This window comes from Eretmochelys imbricata, unplaced genomic scaffold (genome assembly GCF_965152235.1).
Source record: "Eretmochelys imbricata isolate rEreImb1 unplaced genomic scaffold, rEreImb1.hap1 Scaffold_51, whole genome shotgun sequence".
In the NCBI taxonomy this organism is placed as follows: Eukaryota; Metazoa; Chordata; order Testudines; family Cheloniidae; genus Eretmochelys; species Eretmochelys imbricata.
Window position 1 is genome coordinate 27,007 of NW_027554362.1, and position 19,639 is coordinate 46,645.

The 19,639-nt window shown below is 65.3% G+C and overlaps 1 protein-coding gene and 1 long non-coding RNA gene across 2 annotated transcripts; both read right to left on the reverse strand.

The window, feature by feature from the left end:
* Positions 1-9,637, reverse strand: PLSCR3 (phospholipid scramblase 3). Its single transcript, XM_077807010.1, has 6 exons — positions 9,549-9,637; positions 8,783-8,825; positions 5,915-6,135; positions 2,790-2,951; positions 1,387-1,548; positions 1-444 (listed from the first exon to the last, which is right to left on the reverse strand). The coding sequence occupies exons 1-6, from the start codon at positions 9,552-9,554 to the stop codon at positions 382-384; spliced, it is 657 nt and encodes a 218-aa protein (XP_077663136.1). The 5' UTR covers positions 9,555-9,637; the 3' UTR covers positions 1-381.
* Positions 9,638-9,733: 96 nt separating this feature from the next.
* Positions 9,734-18,861, reverse strand: LOC144258874 (uncharacterized). Its single transcript, XR_013344806.1, has 3 exons — positions 18,803-18,861; positions 17,015-17,109; positions 9,734-9,779 (listed from the first exon to the last, which is right to left on the reverse strand). It is a non-coding gene; the product is annotated as an uncharacterized LOC144258874 (long non-coding RNA).
* Between the last annotated feature and the right edge of the window lie 778 nt (positions 18,862-19,639).

Sequence of the window (19,639 nt, forward strand, 5' to 3'; positions counted from 1 at the left end):
GGGGCAGGGGATATGAAGGCCCCAGGAACTTGGCAGCCAATGGAGGCCAGAGTTTCCTGTCTGGGTGAAGGTCCTAAAGACGCCTTGGTGGGAGAAGGGCCTGGGGCTTGATGTTCTTCACATACAACCAAAAGAGCCCCCATTGTGCTGTCTACCGAGCCCCATGGCACAGGACACACCCACACCCGCAGGCCTCCTTGCCGCCTCTGCAAACAGTCTCACTGCCCTGACACCCACGCCAGCCCATAAACACGCTGTCCTATTCATAAAGACCCCTCACTGGTGTTAGAGATGGGATGGGAGCCCCTGTTGGTGTTAGCGGTGGGATGGGGGGGTCCTCGTAAGTGGCAGCAAGTGGGAGGTGCGGGGGTCCAGCTGCTTCTAACTGCTCAGCACCGTGCTCCTCTGGCTGGTCTGGCCCACCTTCTCGAAGAACATGTAATCCTGGGGAAGGAAAAAGAGAAGAAGAGGGCTTTGAATAGACACAGAGTCTAGTGCTTTCCAAATCGGCCGATCTCCAATCTCGGGGTGGGATCACCATGGAAAGAAAACGGGTCCTGGCCCCTGCACCCTGGGGGCTCCGGTTATGAGAGGAGGAGGTGGGGTGGTGGTGGAATGGCGGAAGAGGGCAGGTGGGGCGAGAGGTGGGGCGGAGGGGGAGGTAGGGCGGGCTGGTGGCATGAAAAAGAGGTTGGCTGGTGGCAGCAATGGGACGAGGGAGGGCATGTGGGTTGGGGTGGAAATGGGGGAGAGGTTGAATGAGGTGCTTGGTGGGAGAGGTGGGATGGCTATTCATTGGTGGGAGCGGTGGGATGGCTATTCACTGGTGGGAGCAGTGGGATGAGGATGGCAAAGAGGCACTACGTGACAGTTGATGCGAGTTGGGGGAAGGGGAAGTTAGGGTGGCCAGTGGCAGTAGCTGGGGGAGGGCGCTCACTGGTGGGACCAATAGACTGGGGAGAGGGTGATCTCCGTGGGCTGTAATCCGTTGGCCTATTTTGGTCGTTGGGTTTCGTGTGTGGGTACAGGATAGGGCTGGTGGCCTGTGAGATACAGGAGGTCAGACAAGATGGTCCCTTCTGGCCTTAAACTCTGTGACGGTTGGGGGCGGGGGTGGAAAGCGAAGAAACTGGCTGTATTGGTCGGTGGATGGGGAGAGAGGGTGGGCGGAGTTGGTTGGTGTCACACATCGGATGAGGGCAGAGGTCAACTGGTAGCAAAACAGAAGAAGGTGATTTGTCGACGGGGGTGGTGGGATGGCGAGGTTGGGTTGATTGGTGGTAGCAGTGGGATGGCGAGGTTGGGTTGATTGGTGGCAGCAGTGGGATGGCGAGGTTGGGTTGATTGGTGGCAGTGGTGGGATGGAGGGGAGCGGGGGGCACTCACGATGAGGAAGCAGGCCCCCAGCAGCACGGCCTTCATCTTGACGTCCAGGTCCAATGGGAACTGGATGCCGAAGACATCGGTGTCGGTGAAGACCTCCTTGAGCAGCCCCCCCCACTGCTTACTGATCCGGCCCACGCCCCGCGACTCGTCGCTCGTCTTCACCTTTGGGGAGGGGAGCAGCACCGAATGTGAGTCAGACGCTGCCCCACGGGGCCCAGGAGAGACCATTACCCGCCCCACTCCCCCCCGCAAGGGACAGTGCCCTTTGGGCGCGCCCAATGCAGGAAGTCCCGCCCCCGAGGCAGTTCCTGAACAGGAAGTGCCTCAGCTGCCAATCCTCCCTGCCCTGTACACCCATAGTCCATGCCCTGTTCCCCATACAGGAAGTGCCCCCATAGCTCCTCCCCCTGGGACATGCCAACACAGGAAGTGCCCCAGAAAGCCCTTCCACCTGACGAAGCCCCAGTGCCCCTAGTCCCCCACCTAGGCCGAACCCACCTACCTCCACAGCCCCCCATCTCGGACATCCTCCCCCACACCCCATTCCTGTATCCTCCCCACACCCAGGCACCCCCTCCTCCAACTACCCTCCCACACCACGATGCAAATTCCCCCCATCCAGCCCCCCAACACCCCTCCACTGAGACACCAACCCCAGATGCCCCGTGTCCTGCCCCCCAGATGCATCCCTTCCACCGAGACACCAACCCCAGACGCCCCCCCATCCAGCCCCCCAGATGCGTCCCCTCCACCAAGACACCAACCCCAGACCCAGATGCCCCCCATCCTGCCCCCCAGATATGCCTCCTCCACCAAGACGCCAAGCCCAGACCCAGACACACACCCATCCTGCCCCCCAGATATCCCCACTCCACCAAGACACCAACCCCAGACCCAGAAGCCCCGTCCTGTCCCCCACATGCCCCCCCCTCCACTGAGATGCCAACCCAAGTCCCAGATGCCCTGTCCTGCTCCCAGATATACCCCCTCCAGGCCCAGATGCCCCCCCGTCCTGCCCCCATCCACCGACACCAACTGCAGACCCAGATGCCCTGTCCTGCCCCCCACAGACCCCCTCCAGGCCCAGATGCCCCTCACCCTGCCCCCTCCCACCGAGATGCCAACCCCCGGCCCAAACACCCCCATCCAGCCCCCCAGATACGCCCCCCTCCACCGAGACGCCAACCCCAGTCTCAGACGCCCCCCTATCCTGCCCCCCAGATAAGCCCCCTCCAGGCCTAGACGTCCCCCATCCTGCCCCCCAGATATCCCCCACTCCACCAAGACACCAGCCCCAGACCCAGATGTTCCCCATCCTGCGCCCCCCAGATACGCCCCCTCCAGGCCCAGGTGCCCCCCTCCAAAGCGAGGGCCAACCCCCGCCCCGCCCGGCCCCCCACTACCTCGAAGTTGACGTCCCCCCCGCAGCGAAAGACACAGCAGGGCCCCAGCACCCGCAGCACCGTCTGCTTCTGGGCGTCCTGGACGGAGAACTTGGGGGTGAAGGGGTGCCAGGTCTGCACCACGTGCCCGATCGTGGTGCCCGGGGGGCACTGCACCTCCAGCTGGGGTGGGGGGAGGGCGGGGAGAGACACACACCAGGCAGGGGTTAGAATGGGGGTGGCAGGGAGAAACCCCCCGCCCCGTATCCCCACCGAAACCAGCCCCCCGGGAGTGGGGCTGGGAGTCCTGGAGATTGGGGGGGAGGCAGTGGGGTGCCCAGATTTGTGGGGGGTCATGGGGCGCTTGCCTCCCGGGGGGGGGAGCCGGGTGGCAGGTGTGGGGTGCCCTGAGCGGGCGGGGGGGTACACTGGGGAGCCTAGGCTGGGAAAAGAGGGGTCAGGGCAGAGGGGGAGCCCCGGGAGGGGAGGGGAGGGGGGTACCTGGGGCTGTGGGGGGGGGGTAGGAGCCGTGCCTGGGGCCAGGACGTTGTGGGGAGAGATAGGGGAATAGCACAGGACTGGAGGGGGGGATTGGGGCAGCAGGACGCCAGGGTGGTGGGCCATGGCGGGGGGGCAGTAAGGTCAGAGAGGGACATGGGGGGTGCAGCGGAGGGCAGGGGGAGACACAGGGGGGGCACAGCAAGGTAAGGAGGGGACACGGGCAGGACACAGGGGTGGTACGGGGTGGGGGAGGGGACACAGGCGGGGTGCGACCAACAGGGAGGGACACAGAGGGTGCAGCGGGGTGGGGGAGGGACATGGGCAGGACACACGGGTGGGGTGGGGTAGGGACGTGGGGGTACCCGGGTGGGGGAGGGACACAGGCAGGACACAGGGTGGTGCCGGGGTGCGGGAGGACATGAGTGGGACACGGGGGGGGTGCTGAGGTGGGGGAGGGACACAGGGGGGTTGTCGGGGTGCAGGAGGGACACGGGGGGGTACCGGAGTGGGGGAGGGACACGGGGGGGACACGGGGGGGGGCTGGGATGGGGGAGGGACACGGGGAGGTTGTTGGGGTGCGAGAGGGACACGGGGGGGATGTGGGAGTGGGCGAGGCACACGGGGGGGACACAGGGGGGTTGTCGGGGTGCGGGGGGTACCGGGGTGGGGAAGGGACACGGGGGGGATGTGGGAGTGGGCGAGGCACACGGGGGGGACACAGGGGGGTTGTCGGGGTGCGGGGGGTACCGGGGTGGGAGAGGGACACGGGGGGGACACGGGGGTTGTCGGGGTGCAGGAGGGACACAGGGTGGTGCCGGGGGTGCGGGAGGACATGGGTGGGACACGGGGGGGGGGGTGCCAAGGTGGTGGAGGGACACGGGCAGGACACAGGGGGGTTGTCGGGGTGCAGGAGGGACACGGGGGAGGTACCAGAGTGGGGGAGGGACACGGTGGGGACACGGGGGGGGCTGGGATGAGGGTGGGACACGGGGAGGTTGTCAGTGTGCGGGAGGGACACGGGGGGGATGTGGGAGTGGGCGAGGCACACGGGGGGGGACACGGGGGGGTTGTCGGGGTGCGGGGGGTACCGGGGTGGGGGAGGGACACGGAGGGGACACGGGGGGGTTGTCGGGGTGCAGGAGGGACACGGGGGGGTACCGGAGTGGGGGAGGGACACGGGGGGGACACGGGGGGGTTGTCGGGGTGCGGGGGGGTACCGGGGTGGGGGAGGGACACGGGCAGGACACGGGGGGGTTGTCGGGGTGCAGGAGGGACCCGGGGGGGTTGTCGGGGTGCGGGGGGGTACCGGAGTGGGGGAGGGACACGGCGGGGACCCGGGGGGGTTGTCGGGGTGCAGGAGGGACACGGCGGGGACCCGGGGGGGTTGTCGGGGTGCAGGAGGGACACGGGGGGGATGTGGGAGTGGGCGAGGCACACGGCGGGGACCCGGGGGGGTTGTCGGGGTGCGGGGGGTACCGGAGTGGGGGAGGGACGCGGGGGGGACCCCGGGGGGGGTTGTCGGGGTGCAGGAGGGACACGGGGGGGATGTGGGAGTGGGCGAGGCACACGGCGGGGACCCGGGGGGGTTGTCGGGGTGCGGGGGGTACCGGAGTGGGGGAGGGACGCGGGGGGGACCCGGGGGGGGTTGTCGGGGTGCAGGAGGGACACGGGGGGGATGTGGGAGTGGGCGAGGCACACGGTGGGGACCCGGGGGGGTTGTCGGGGTGCGGGGGGTACCGGGGTGGGGGAGGGACACGGGCAGGACCCGGGGGGGGTTGTCGGGGTGCAGGAGGGACACGGGGGGGTAGCGGAGTGGGCGAGGCACACGGCGGGGACCCGGGGGGGGTTGTCGGGGTGCGGGGGGGTACCGGGGTGGGGGAGGGACACGGGCAGGACCCGGGGGGGGTTGTCGGGGTGCAGGAGGGACACGGGGGGGTAGCGGAGTGGGCGAGGCACACGGCGGGGACCCGGGGGGGTTGTCGGGGTGCGGGGGGTACCGGAGTGGGGGAGGGACGCGGTGGGGACACGGGGGGGTTGTCGGGGTGCAGGAGGGACACGGGGGGGGTACCGGAGTGGGGGAGGGACGCGGGGGGGATGTGGGAGTGGGCGAGGCACACGGGGGGGACACAGGGGGGTTGTCGGGGTGCAGGAGGGACACGGGGGGGTTCCGGGGTGGGGGAGGGACACGGAGGGGACACGGGGAGGTTGTTGGGGTGCGGGAGGGACACGGGGGGGATGTGGGAGTGGGCGAGGCGCACGGGGGGGACCCGGGGGGGTTGTCGGGGTGCGGGGGGTACCGGAGTGGGGGAGGGACGCGGGTGGGGACACGGGGGGGTTGTCGGGGTGCAGGAGGGACACGGGGGGGTACCGGAGGTGGGGGAGGGACGCGGGGGGGATGTGGGAGTGGGCGAGGCACACAGGGGGGGACACAGGGGGGTTGTCGGGGTGCAGGAGGGACATGGGGGGGATGTGGGAGTGGGCGAGGCGCACGGGGGGGACCCGGGGGGGTTGTCGGGGTGCGGGGGGTCCCGGGGTGGGGGAGGGACACGGGGGGGGACCCCGGGGGGGTTGTCGGGGTGCGGGGGGTCCCGGGGTGGGGGAGGGGCGCGGGGGCGGGGCCGGGGCCAGAGGGGTCCGTCGCTCACCTCCTGCAGGCAGCAGGGGCACCAGCAGGAGGCGCACTTGAGGGGGCGCAGCAGGCGCAGGGCGGGGCGCCCCCCCGGCTCGGCCAGGCTCAGCCGGAGCCGCCGCAGGGACCCGCAGCAGTTGCGGGTGCAGCAGTCGCTCTGCTCCTCGGCCTCGAAGAGCCGCCGGCCCAGCCCGTCCCGCAGCTCGTACTTGTTGGCGGTCTCGAAGCCGACGACGGCTGGGAGGGGAGGAGGGGAGACAGTTACGGCCGTGGACACCGCCCTCGCCGACCATCATGGCCGCCCTCACACCCGTCATGGCCGCCCTCGTCGCCATCGCCAACCGTCATGGCCGCCCTCGTCGCCCTCGCCGACCGTCATGGCCGCCCTCACACCCGTCATGGCCGCCCTCGTCGCCCTCACCAACCGTCATGGCCGCCCTCACACCCGTCATGGCCGCCCTCGTCGCCCTCGCCGACCGTCATGGCCGCCCTCACACCCGTCATGGCCGCCCTCGTCGCCCTCACCAACCGTCATGGCCGCCCTCACACCCGTCATGGCCGCCCTCGTCGCCCTCGCCGACCGTCATGGCCGCCCTCGTCGCCATCACCAACCGTCATGGCCGCCCTCGTCGCCATCACCAACCGTCATGGCCGCCCTGGTCACCAACCGTCATGGCCGCCCTCGTCGCCCTCACACCCGTCATGGTCGCCCTCATCGCCATCACAACCGTCACGGCCGCTGTCATCACCAACCGTCACGGCCGCCCTCGTCGCCCTCACACCCATCATGGCCGCCCCTGGTCACCATCACCAACCGTTCACGGCCGCCCTCGTCGCCATCACCAACTGTCATGGCCGCCCTCGTCACCATCACAACCGTCATGGCCGCCCTCACACCCGTCATGGCCGCCCTCATCGCCATCACAACCGTCACGGCCGCTGTCATCACCAACCGTCACGGCCGCCCTCGTCGCCCTCACACCCGTCATGGCCGCTGTCATCAGCAACCGTCACGGCCGCCCTCGTCGCCATCACAACCGTCACAGCCGCTGTCATCACCAACCGTCATGGCCGCCCTCGTCGCCATCACCAACCGTCATGGCTGCCCACGTTGCCAACCGTCATGGTCGCCCTCATTACCATCACAACTGTCATGGCCGCTGTCATCACCAACCGTCACGGCCGCCCCTCATCGCCATCACAACCGTCACGGCCGCTGTCATCACCAACCGTCATGGCCGCCCTCGTCACCCTCACACCCGTCATGGCCGCCCTCGTCGCCATCACCAACCGTCACGGCCGCCCCTCATCGCCCTCACACCCGTCATGGCCGCCCTCGTCGCCATCACACCCGTCATGGCCGCCCTCGTCGCCATCACCAACCGTCACGGCCGCCCCTCATCGCCCTCACACCCGTCATGGCCGCCCTCGTCGCCATCACCAACCGTCACGGCCGCCCCTCATCGCCCTCACACCCGTCATGGCCGCCCTCGTCGCCATCACCAACCGTCATGGCTGCCCACGTTGCCAACCGTCATGGTCGCCCTCATTGCCATCACAACCGTCATGGCCGCTGTCATCGGCAACCGTCACGGCCGCCCTCGTCGCCATCACAACCGTCACGGCCGCTGTCATCGGCAACCGTCATGGCCGGGGTGTCATGAGAGGCCGGGGTGTGTGTTGTGTATGGCCTAGTCAATGGCGTGTGTGTGTAGTTGGCATGTTGTGTACATCTGAGAGGATTGTGTGTGTGTGTGTCATTGGGGTGTTGTGTACGGCTGAGAGGCCGGGGTGTGTGTGTGTCATCGGGGTGTTGTGTACGGCTGAGAGGCCGGGGTGTGTGTTGTGTGTGGCTGAGTCAATGGCGTGTGTGTGTAGTTGCCGTGTTGCGTACAGCTGAGAGGATTGTGTGTGTGTGTGAGATTGGGGTGTTGTGTACAGCTGAGAGGATTGTGTGTGTGTGTGATTGGGGTGTTGTGTACGGCTGAGAGGCCGGGGTGTGTGTTGTCTATGGCTGAGTCAATGGCGTGTGTGTGTAGTTGCCGTGTTGTGTACAGCTGAGAGGATTGTGTGTGTGTGTGTGTGTGTGTGTGTGAGAGATTGGGGTGTTGTGTACGGCTGAGAGGACGGTGTGTGTGTTGTTTATGGCTGAGTCAATGGCGTGTGTGTGTAGTTGCCGTGTTGTGTACAGCTGAGAGGATTCTATGTGTGTGTCATTGGGGTGTTGTGTACAGCTGAGAGGATTGTGTGTGTGTGTGTGTGTGTGTGTGTGATTGGGGTGTTGTGTACGGTTGAGAGGCCGGGGTGTGTGTTGTGTGTGGCTGAGTCAATGGCGTGTGTGTGTAGTTGCCGTGTTGTGTACAGCTGAGAGGATTGTGTGTGTGTGTGTGTGAGATTGGGGTGTTGTGTACGGTTGAGAGGCCGGGGTGTGTGTTGTGTATGGCTGAGTCAATGGCGTGTGTGTGTAGTTGCCGTGTTGTGTACAGCTGAGAGGATTGTGTGTGTGTGTGTGTGAGATTGGGGTGTTGTGTACGGCTGAGAGGATTGTGTGTGTGTGTGTGTCATTGGGATGTTGTGTACGGCTGAGAGGCCGGGGTGTGTGTGTGTCATCGGGGTGTTGTGTACGGCTGAGAGGCCGGGCTGTGTGTTGTGTGGGGCTGAGTCAATGGCGTGTGTGTGTAGTTGCCGTGTTGTGTACGGCTGAGAGGACAGTGTGTGCGGTTGGTGTGCTGTGTACGGCTGGCACGGGCTGTGTGTTGTGTGGGGCTGAGAGGAGGTTGTGTTGTGCGGCGCTGGGAGGATGCGGGGGCGGGGGGGGGGTTGTGTAGCGGGGGAGGACGGTGTGGGCACGGCACACACCCCGTGCGGTGTTTCCCTCGCTCACCTTCCACCAGCTCCACTTTCTGCTGGATCAGAACCTGGTCGATCTGAAAAGAGCCAAAGGGGCCAGGGTAGGAGAGACTCAGACCCCCCCAGCCCCCTCCCAGAGCCGGGGAGAGAACCCAGGAGTCCGGGCTCCCAGCCCCCACTGCTCTAACCCACCAGCCCCCACTCCCCTCCCAGAGCCGGCGAGAGAACCCAGGAGTCCGGGCTCCCAGCCCCACCCTGCTCTAACCCACCAGCCCGCATCCCCTCCCAGAGCTGGGGAGAGAACCCAGGAGTCCGGGCTCCCAGCCCTCCCTGCTCTAACCCACCAGTCCCCACTCCCCTCCCAGAGCCGGGGAGAGAACCCAGGAGTCCGGGCTCCCAGCCCCCACTGCTCTAACCCACCAGCCCCCACTCCCCTCCCAGAGCCGGGGAGAGAACCCAGGAGTCCAGGCTCCCAGCCCCCCCTGCTCTAACCCACCAGCCCCCACTCCCCTCCCAGAGCCGGCGAGAGAACCCAGGAGTCCGGGCTCCCAGCCCCACCCTGCTCTAACCCACCCGCCCCCCACTCCCCTCCCCGAGCCAGGGAGAAGAACCCTGGAGTCCTGGCTCCCAGCCCCCACCCTCACCCCCACCCACCAGCCCCCCTCCAGTCAGGTTCACTGCCACTTAAGATGCGGCCACCTCTGGGGCGGGGCGGCCGGTGACACGGGGACCCCTCGCCCGGCGCCGAGATGCGGCCAGCTCTGGGGCGGGTCACGGTTCCCGTTTACACCCCCACTCACCTGCATTAGATACTCCAGCCCCGGGGGGATGCCGGTGGACACGGGGCAGATAGGGCGTGATGGCCGAGTGGGGGTGTTGAGCGGCGGGGTCCCCGTATGCCTGGGGCGGGGCCTGGGGCTGGACCAGCGGCCCCGTGCCCGGATTGGAGGAGGGGTACACGTTGAATCCCAGGGTGGGGGCGGGGGCGGGGCTGGGGTACGGGGCGGAGGGGTAGGTAGCCTGGGGGTAACCTGTGAATGAAAGAGGGGGGACAGGGTTAAAAATCAATCCCCCCCCCCCCATCAAATTCCTCCCCCTCCCCCAGTATTACTGGTTACACAGGGACCCCTCCCCCGGCTCCTTGGGAACTACAAGTCCCAGAACTCCTTGGGCCAGGCAGCCCCCCCCCCCCTTAAAGGGCCAGCGCACCCCTCACCCCGCAGCGGTTCACAGTCAGGCTGGCAGGACATAACGGGGTGGGGGGTCCCCGCCGGGATCGGTTCTGTGAGTTAATTAACGGCGTCCAGACTCATAGACTATCAGGGCTGGAAGGGACCTCAGGCGGTCATCTCGTCCAACTTCCCCCCCGGGGCTCAGAGCAGGACCAATCCCCAATTCCTGCCCCAGATCCCGAAACGGCCCCCTCAGGGATTGAACTCGCAACCCTGGCTTTAGCAGGCCAAGGCCCAAACCGCCGCGCGCTCCCGCCCCGTGCCGATAAAGCGTGCGGCCGTTAGCAGGAGCGTGGTCAGCCGGACGGCGAGCGCGGCTGCCGGGGCATTTCCGGGTCGCGCAGTCTCGGGGACCCTCCTACCCCGCCCCCCGGGGTGCGGGATTTTGAGGGGGTGCGTAGAGGGGCAGGTACCCCGCTCCTGGGGGAAACGGACTGGCTGATTGGGGGAAGGACCCACAGCTGGGGCCCTGCCCCAATCAGCCCACACCTGGCCCTGATATAAGGGTCCGTCTCAGCCCAGGCCGGGGAGCTCAGGGTCCCGGGCGTGGAGCCGGGCTGGGGAAGGGCAAAGGGGGGCTCCGGCTCGGCCACTCCCCGGGCTGAGCCCTTGTTTAAGGCCTAAGGGGGGTACTGGGGGCGCAGAGGGGCAGCCCGGGGATAGGCAGAGGCAGCTGGTCCCACCCCTTTGCCAGTGATGAGTGGCCATCACAGTCTGCGTCTGCCCCAGGGAAAGGGGGCTGGAGGACCACTGGCCGTAGCCACTGAGGCAAGGTTGGCATAGCGGGTTGGGGGTTCCCCTGGGAGGGGAGACCAACAGTGGGGGAGGGGTGCTGAGGGGCAGTACCCCAAGCTATGTCGCACTGGGGTCCGTGAGGGACACGGGGCCCTGAGGCAGGAGAGACACCGGCCAGCAGGGGGCGCTCCGAGTGCTGAGCCAATTCCCGGACTGACCAGTGGGAGGCGCCGGGCCGGTGAGCACTCGATCGGCTCCAGTACCGGTGGTCCGTGGCGAGTTCCCCCTCCGGGGCGCGCCTGGGCACCTCATTACAGGGGCGCACAGGTAAGGCGCACAGGTCAGTGTGAGCGGCTGGCCTTGGGGGGGACGGGGGGGGAGGTGGGAGGGGGCAGTGGGGTGAGAAGAGGGGGTGGGGGGAGTTTGGGACATGCAGGGCTGCGGTGGTTGGAGAAAGAGGCAGCTTTCCCCAGCTCCAGGCTGCCAGGGAGAGACCCCCCTCCTTCCCAGCCCCAGCTCGGGGGCTGCCGCTGGGGGGGAGATGGAGGGCACAGCCATCGCACGGGAGAGGTAAGACGCCGGGTATTAAAATATGAGTCGTGGGCTCTTATGTGTAGAACAAAAACAAAGTTAATTGTCAGTAAGGGTTGTTTTTATCTAGCGCTTTTATGCAAAGCACTTTCAGAAAGAAAGAAAGAAAGAAAGAAAGAAAGAAAGAAAGAAAGAAAGAAGAGTGAGAAGAAAAGGAACAATAAGAAAGAAAGAGGCAGAGTGGGAAAGACAGAGAAAGAAAAGAAGAGTGAGAAAGAAAGAGTGAGAAGAGAAGGAAGGAAGGAAGAGTGAGAAGAAAAGAAAAGAAGAGTGAGAAAGAAAGAGTGAGAAGAGAAGGAAGGAAGGAAGAGTGAGAAGAGAAGAAAAGAAAAGAAGAGTGAGAAAGAAAGAAAGAGGCAGAGTGGGAAAGACAAAGAAAAGAAGAGTGAGAAAGAAAGAAAGAAAAAGAAAGAAAGAAAGAGGCAGAGTGGGAAAGACAAATAAAGAAAAGAAGAGTGAGAAAGAAAGAAAGAAAAAGAAAGAAAGAAAGAGGCAGAGTGGGAAAGACAAATAAAGAAAAGAAGAGTGAGAAAGAAAGAAAGAAAGAAAGAAAGAGGCAGAGTGGGAAAGACAAATAAAGAAAAGAAGAGTGAGAAAGAAAGAAAGAAAGAAAGAGGCAGAGTGGGAAAGACAAATAAAGAAAAGAAGAGTGAGAAAGAAAGAAAGAAAGAGGCAGAGTGGGAAAGACAAATAAAGAAAAGAAGAGTGAGAAAGAAAGAAAGAAAGAGGCAGAGTGGGAAAGACAAATAAAGAAAAGAAGAGTGAGAGAAAGAAAGAAAGAAAGAAAGAAAGAGGCAGAGTGGGAAAGACAAATAAAGAAAAGAAGAGTGAGAAAGAAAGAAAGAAAGAAAGAAAGAGGCAGAGTGGGAAAGACAAATAAAGAAAAGAAGAGTGAGAGAAAGAAAGAAAGAAAGAAAGAAAGAGGCAGAGTGGGAAAGACAAATAAAGAAAAGAAGAGTGAGAAAGAAAGAAAGAAAGAAAGAAAGAGGCAGAGTGGGAAAGACAAATAAAGAAAAGAAGAGTGAGAAAGAAAGAAAGAAAGAAAGAAAGAAAGAAAGAAAGAGGCAGAGTGGGAAAGACAAATAAAGAAAAGAAGAGTGAGAAAGAAAGAAAGAAAGAAAGAGGCAGAGTGGGAAAGACAAATAAAGAAAAGAAGAGTGAGAAAGAAAAGGAGTGAGAAAGAAAGGAAGGAAGGAAGAGTGAGAAAGAAAAGGAGTGAGAAGAAAAGAAAGAAAGAAAGAAAAGAAGAGTGAGAAAGGAAGGAAGGAAGGAAGAGTGAGAAAGAAAGGAAGGAAGAAAAGAAGAGTGAGACAGAAAGGCCGAGCAGGAAAGACAGAAGGAGGCCGCGTGGGCCAGGCCGAAGGCGGGACTCCGCAGAGTGGCCCCCAGGGGCCGGCGAAAGCTGCCCGAGGCCGGGCCCTGGCTCTGGGGCGAGGGCGAAGAAGGGAGCGAAGCAGGACTGGAGGTGGAGGAGGGAGTGAGGCGGAGAGGAAGGAAGGGAGGGAGCCGGGAAAGCAGGAACGTGACACTGGAGGGAGCGAGGAAGGGCAGGGGCGGCTCTGTAACGAGCGCGTCGGGGCTCAGCCCATCTGACACAGGCTGGGGCTGGGGAGTGACTCAGGGGCGTCCTGGTGCCTCCACCCTGGTCCGGTTCGGCTGCATTCCCCGTGTCAGCATCCCCGCCCCGCCCCCCCCCACCCCGCCCCCCGAGTGACTCATCCCGGCACTGAGGGTGCAGGGAGAGTGGGGGGCACCGGCAGAGCTGGGGGGGAGCCCAGGGCTGGGCTAGCAGGGGGCTGCGGGTCAGGAGTGGGGGGCACCGGCAGGGCTGGGGGGGCAGGGCTGGGCTAGCAGGGGGCTGCGGGTCGGGAGTGGGGGGTGCCGGCAGGGCTGGGGGGAGCCCAGGGCTGGGCTGGCAGGGGCTGCGGGTCGGGAGTGGGGGGTGCCAGCAGGACTGGGGGGGGCAGGGCTGGGCTGGCAGGGGCTGCGGGTCGGGAGTGGGGGGGCACCGGCAGGGCTGGGGGAGACCCCAGGGCTGGGCTGGCAGGGGCTGTGGGTCGGGAGTGAGGGGCACCGGCAGGGCTGGGGGGAGCCCAGGGCTGGGCTAGCAGGGGGCTGCGGGTCGGGAGTGAGGGGCGCCGGCAGGGCTGGGGGGAGCCCAGGGCTGGGCTAGCAGGGGGCTGCAGGTCGGGAGTGGGGGGCACCGGCAGGGCTGGGGGGGCAGAGCTGGGCTGGCAGCTGGCCCCATGCCCAGGCTGGCTCTGGGTTTAGCCGTGGGTGGGGCTCTGCCCTGGCTTCCTGTCCTGGGGCGGGATCTCGAAATGGGTTTTGTCTTTTCTTCCTCTGCATTCTCCACATTCTGATGTGCTGAACCAGCCAGAGCTGGGGGGGGAGAAGAGGGGGGAAGGGGGGTGTACGGGGATAGATAGATAAAGGGGGGATGGGGATAGATACAGGGGAGGGGGTGGATGGGGACGGATCGATGTGTGGGGGGATGGCGGGAGACAGGGCTGGGTGGCAGGCTGAGGATGGATAGATTGGGGTGGGGGGGCTGGAGGTGTAGTCTCTGGAGGGACGGCTGGATTAAGGCGGGGTGTATGAGGTTGGGGGGAGGGATAGATAGGGGGTGTTTATGGGGAGAGACAGAGGGGGGAGGGGTGGGTGGGGCTGGAGGGATGGAGGTGCAGATGGGTGGGTGGGTGGGTGGATGGATGGATGGATAGATAGAGGGGTGTCTATGGGGATGGAGGGATGGGGGGATGGAGGGATGGAAAGATGGAGGGACAGATGGAGGGAGGGTGGATGGATGGATAGAGGGGTGTCTATGGGGAGGGACAGATGGAGGGGTGGATGGATGGATGGACAGAGGGGTGTCTATGGGGAGGGACAGATGGGGGGTGGATGGATGGAGAGATGGAGGGGTGTCTAGGGGGAAGGCGAGGTGGAGGGATGGATGGATAGAGGGGTGTCTAGAGGGCAGGGAGGGGTGGAGGGATGGATAGAGGGGTGCCTATGGGGACAGAGAGATGGAGGTACAGAGGGGACGGAGGGAGGGAGGGGTGTCTATGGGGAAGGGAGGGGTGGAGGGATGGATAGAGGGGATGGATGGACGGACGGACGGGTGGATGGATGCATAGAGGAGTGTCTATGGGGAGGGATGGACTTAGGGGGTGGAGAGGTGGATGGATGGATAGAGGGGTGTCTAGGGGGAAGGGAGGGGTTGGAGGGATGGATAGATGGGTGTCTAGGGGGAAGGGAGGGGTGGAGGGATGGATAGATGGAGGGGTGTCTAGGGGGAAGGGAGGGGTGGAGGGGTGGATGGATGGATAGAGGGGTGTCTAGGGGGAAGGGAGGGGTGGAGGGATGGATAGATGGGTGTCTAGGGGGAAGGGAGGGGTGGAGGGATGGATAGATGGAGGGGTGTCTAGGGGGAAGGGAGGGGTGGAGGGGTGGATGGATGGATAGAGGGGTGTCTAGGGGGAAGGGAGGGGTGGAGGGATGGATAGATGGAGGGGTGTCTAGGGGGAAGGGAGGGGTGGAGGGGTGGATGGATGGATAGAGGGGTGTCTAGGGGGCAGGGAGGGGTGGAGGGATGGATAGAGGGGTGTCTATGGGGCCGGGAGGGGTGGAGGGATGGATAGAGGGGTGTCTATGGGGACGGAGGGATGGAAGTGCAGAGGGAACGGACGGAGGTGAGGGGTGGAGGGATGGATAGATGGAGGGGTGTCTTGGGGCAGGGAGGCGTGGAGGGATGGATAGAGGGGTATCTAGGGGGACGGAGGGATGGATAGAGGGGTGTCAGGGGACGGAGGGATGAAGGGATGGATAGAGGGGTGTCAGGGGACGGAGGGATGGATAGAGGGGTGTCTAGGGGGATGGAGGGATGGAGGTACGGGGGGACGGAGGGAGGGGTGGAGGGATGGATGGATAGAGGGGTGTCAGGGGACGGAGGGATGAAGGGATGGATAGAGGGGTGTCTAGGGGGATGGAGGGATGGAGGTACGGGGGGACGGAGGGAGGGGTGGAGGGATGGATGGATAGAGGGGTGTCAGGGGATGGAGGGATGGATAGAGGGGTGTCTAGGGGGACGGAGGGATGGAGGTACGGGGGGACAGAGGGAGGGGTGGAGGGATGGATGGATAGAGGGGTGTCTAGGGGGATGGAGGGATGGAGGGATGGATAGAGGGTGTCAGGGGACGGAGGGATGAAGGGATGGATAGAGGGGTGTCTAGGGGGACAGAGGGATGGAGGTACGGGGGGACGGAGGGAGGGGTGGAGGGATGGATGGATAGAGGGGTGTCAGGGGACGGAGGAATGGATAGAGGGGTGTCTAGAGGGATGGAGGTACGGGGGGACGGAGGGAGGGGTGGAGGGATGGATGGATAGAGGGGTGTCAGGGGACAGAGGGATGGAGGGATGGATAGAGGGGTGTCTATGGGGCCGGGAGGGGTGGAGGGATGGATAGAGGGGTGTCTATGGGGACGGAGGGATGGAAGTGCAGAGGGAACGGACGGAGTGAGGGGTGGAGGGATGGATAGATGGAGGGGTGTCTTGGGGCAGGGAGGCGTGGAGGGATGGATAGAGGGGTATCTAGGGGGACGGAGGGATGGATAGAGGGGTGTCAGGGGACGGAGGGATGAAGGGATGGATAGAGGGGTGTCAGGGGACGGAGGGATGGATAGAGGGGTGTCTAGGGGGATGGAGGGATGGAGGTACGGGGGGACGGAGGGAGGGGGTGGAGGGATGGATGGATAGAGGGGTGTCAGGGGACGGAGGGATGAAGGGATGGATAGAGGGGTGTCTAGGGGGATGGAGGGATGGAGGTACGGGGGGACGGAGGGAGGGGTGGAGGGATGGATGGATAGAGGGGTGTCAGGGGATGGAGGGATGGATAGAGGGGTGTCTAGGGGGACGGAGGGATGGAGGTACGGGGGGACAGAGGGAGGGGTGGAGGGATGGATGGATAGAGGGGTGTCTAGGGGGATGGAGGGATGGAGGGATGGATAGAGGGGGTGTCAGGGGACGGAGGGATGAAGGGATGGATGATAGAGGGGTGTCTAGGGGGACAGAGGGATGGAGGTACGGGGGGACGGAGGGAGGGGTGGAGGGATGGATGGATAGAGGGGTGTCAGGGGACGGAGGAATGGATAGAGGGGTGTCTAGAGGGATGGAGGTACGGGGGGACGGAGGGAGGGGTGGAGGGATGGATGGATAGAGGGGTGTCAGGGGACAGAGGGATGGAGGGATGGATAGAGGGGTGTCTAGGGGGACGGAGGGATGGAGGTACGGGGGGACGGAGGGAGGGGTGGAGGGATGGATGGATAGAGGGGTGTCAGGGGACGGAGGGATGAAGGGATGGATAGAGGGGTGTCAGAGGACGGAGGGATGGATAGAGGGGTGTCTAGGGGGACGGAGGGATGGAGGTACGGGGGGACGGAGGGAGGGGTGGAGGGATGGATGGATAGAGGGGTGTCAGGGGACGGAGGGATGAAGGGATGGATAGAGGGGTGTCTAGGGGGACGGAGGGATGGAGGTACGGGGGGACGGAGGGAGGGGTGGAGGGATGGATGGATAGAGGGGTGTCAGGGGATGGACGGATGGATAGAAGGGTGTCTAGGGGGACGGAGGGATGGAGGTACAGAGGGGATGGACAGGGGGGCACATATCTGCCCCCGGCGGGGGGCAATTTGTCTCCCGCTGTCCCCTACCTGCTGCTGCCATGCTGGGGGGGGTCTCAGCTGCGGCCCCCCCGCGTCTCTCTCCGTCTCCTTCCCCCGCTCAGTGCCCCGGCTCCTCCCGGCTCCTGTGACGGAGAAGAGGGGGTCACGGGGTGGGTCAGGCGGGGGGGGATGGGCTTGGGTTGGGGTGCAGGAGGAACCGGGGTCACGCAGGGTGGGGACGGCCGGGGGGGGAGGTTGTGTGGGCCCGGGGACCCCGAGGCCTCGTCACGCAGGCAGGGGGTCGGGGCTGATTTAAACCTGAGCTTGAGACCCCTGCCCCTCCCCTGACATACACCCCTCCCCCGAAACCCCCCCAGCCCCACTTGCTACACGCAGACCCTCCTCTCTCCCCCCACAACTCCCAAAGACCCCATCACACCAACCCCCACAAATTAACCCCCAGACCATGCCTCCTCCCACCCCGCCAGATATTCCCAGCCCCCCACAAAGCCCCCCCCAAGATGCCCACAGCTTCCCCCGCATGCCCAGATACTCTCAGCTCCCCCCACAGATCCCCCAGATCTCCCCAAGATCCCACCCCCACACACAGGGGTCTGACAGCCCCACCGACACTCACACCCCGAGACACAACTCGGCCCACAACACACACTCACCCCACACTTCCCGCGTCACCCAGTGCCACCCGATCCCAGGGCCTGCCCCCTCCAGCTCTAACCACCAGCCCCCACTCCCCTCCCAGAGCCGGGGAGAGAACCCAGGAGTCCGGGCTCCCAGCCCCCTCCAGCTCTAACCACCAGCCCCCACTCGCCTCCCAGAGCCGGGGGAGAGAACCCAGGAGTCCGGGCTCCCAGCCCCCTCCAGGCTCTAACCACACCAGCCCCCACTCGCCTCCCAGAGTCGGGGAGGGAACCCAGGAGTCCTGGCTCCCAGCCCCCCCGCCGCTCCAACCCACCAGCCCCCACTCCCCTCCCAGAGCCGGGAGGGAACCCAGGAGTCCGGGGTCTTACATAAAGGACTTTCATTAGCGGCGCTGGAGCGCTGACGGGTGAGGCGCCCTGTGGAGCCGGACGGGGCGGAGATGCTGGGAACACCCCCCCCCCCCGCGCCGCCCCGGCTCCTCCCCCCACTGGGTGGGGGGCAGGACAGCAGCCCCCGCCCCCCCGTCGATGGCCAGGCGCTCTCCCCCAGCGCTGAGGTTCCCGGCCCTTCCCCGGGGGGTCGGCCTGACTCAGAGACACCCCCCTCCGTTCGAGGGTCCCCCCCAAATCCCAACACCCCCCCCGGCTCTAACCCCCCAGCCCCCACTCCCCTCCCAGAGCCGGGGAGAGAACCCAGGAGTCCTGGCTCCCAGCCCCCCCTGCTCTGACCCACCAGCCCCCACTCCCCCTCCCAGAGCCGGGGAGAGAACCCAGGAGTCCTGCCCTCCCACCCCCCCTTTTTTTTTCTCTGCATCCCATCTGGGGGGGGCAGCAACGCCCCACTGCGTGAGGGGGGGGGTCAGAGGGCCAGACCCAGCCCTAGACAGCGGGGGAGGGGGAAATCTGGGCCAGGGACGAGTCAAGACTATGGAGCTGCTCCCGGTGGGAAGAGGGGGGTGCCCTGCCCCCCGCCCCCGCGCCCCCCCAACCCCTAAGGGCACCAGATTCTCCCCCTCGGAGTCGGCCACAGCCCCCGCCCCAGGTCTGGCTTTGTCTGAGTCCACCTCCCCCCCCCCCCGGGCAAAAACCCCCCCTCCCCCCCCCCGGCTGCCCCCTCCTCTCCTGTCTCCTCCCCCTTCCCGGAGCACCCCCCCTCCCCCCCGCCCAGGTCCCGTACCTCGGGGCGCGCCGCGGGGGAGAGCGGGGCCGAGCCGAGCCCAGCCGAGCTGGGCGGAGGGAGGAGGGGAGGAGAGACCGGAATAGCCGGCCCCTCCCCCCGCCGGGCAGCCCTCCCCCCTCCGCGATCCATGGGCCCGCCCCCGCTGCCCCCCCCCCACTCCCTGCCCCCCTTCCCGGTATCCCCCCCACACCGCTTGCCCACCTTCCCCGTGTCCCCTGCCCCCCCTTTCACACCCCCAGTATCCCCCGACCCCACTCCCTGCCCCCTCTCCGCTATCCCCCCCCCCACCGCTTGCCCACCTTCCCCATGTCCCCTGCCCCCCCTTTCACACCCCCAGTATCCCCCGACCCCACTCCCTGCCCCCCTCACCCTGTGTGTGTGGGGGTGGGGGGGCTCTATGTGTGGTGTGTGGGGGGGGTGTGGGTGTGGTGTGTCATGGGGGGGCAGCTGTGTGTGTGTGATTGGGGGGGCTCTATGTGTGTGTGTGGGGGGTGGGTGTGTGTCATGGGGGGGCAGCACTGTGGGTGTGTGTCATGGGGGGGCAGCTGTGTGTGTGTGATTGGGGGGGCTCTATGTGTGTGTGGGGGGGTGGGTGTGTGTCACGGGGGGGGCAGCACTGTGGGTGTGTGTCACGGGGGGCAAGCACCGTGGGTGTGTCATTGGGGGGGGCAGCTGTGGGGGGGGGCGTCACGGGGGGGGGGCAGTTGTGTGGTGTGTCATGGGGGGGCCAGGCAGGGCTGTGACCCGGGCGTCTCTGGGGTGTGGGGTAACTGTGGGCGGCAGCCGGCGCCCCCGGGCCTGTCCCGTGGGTACGCGTGAGGGGCTCGGCTGGGT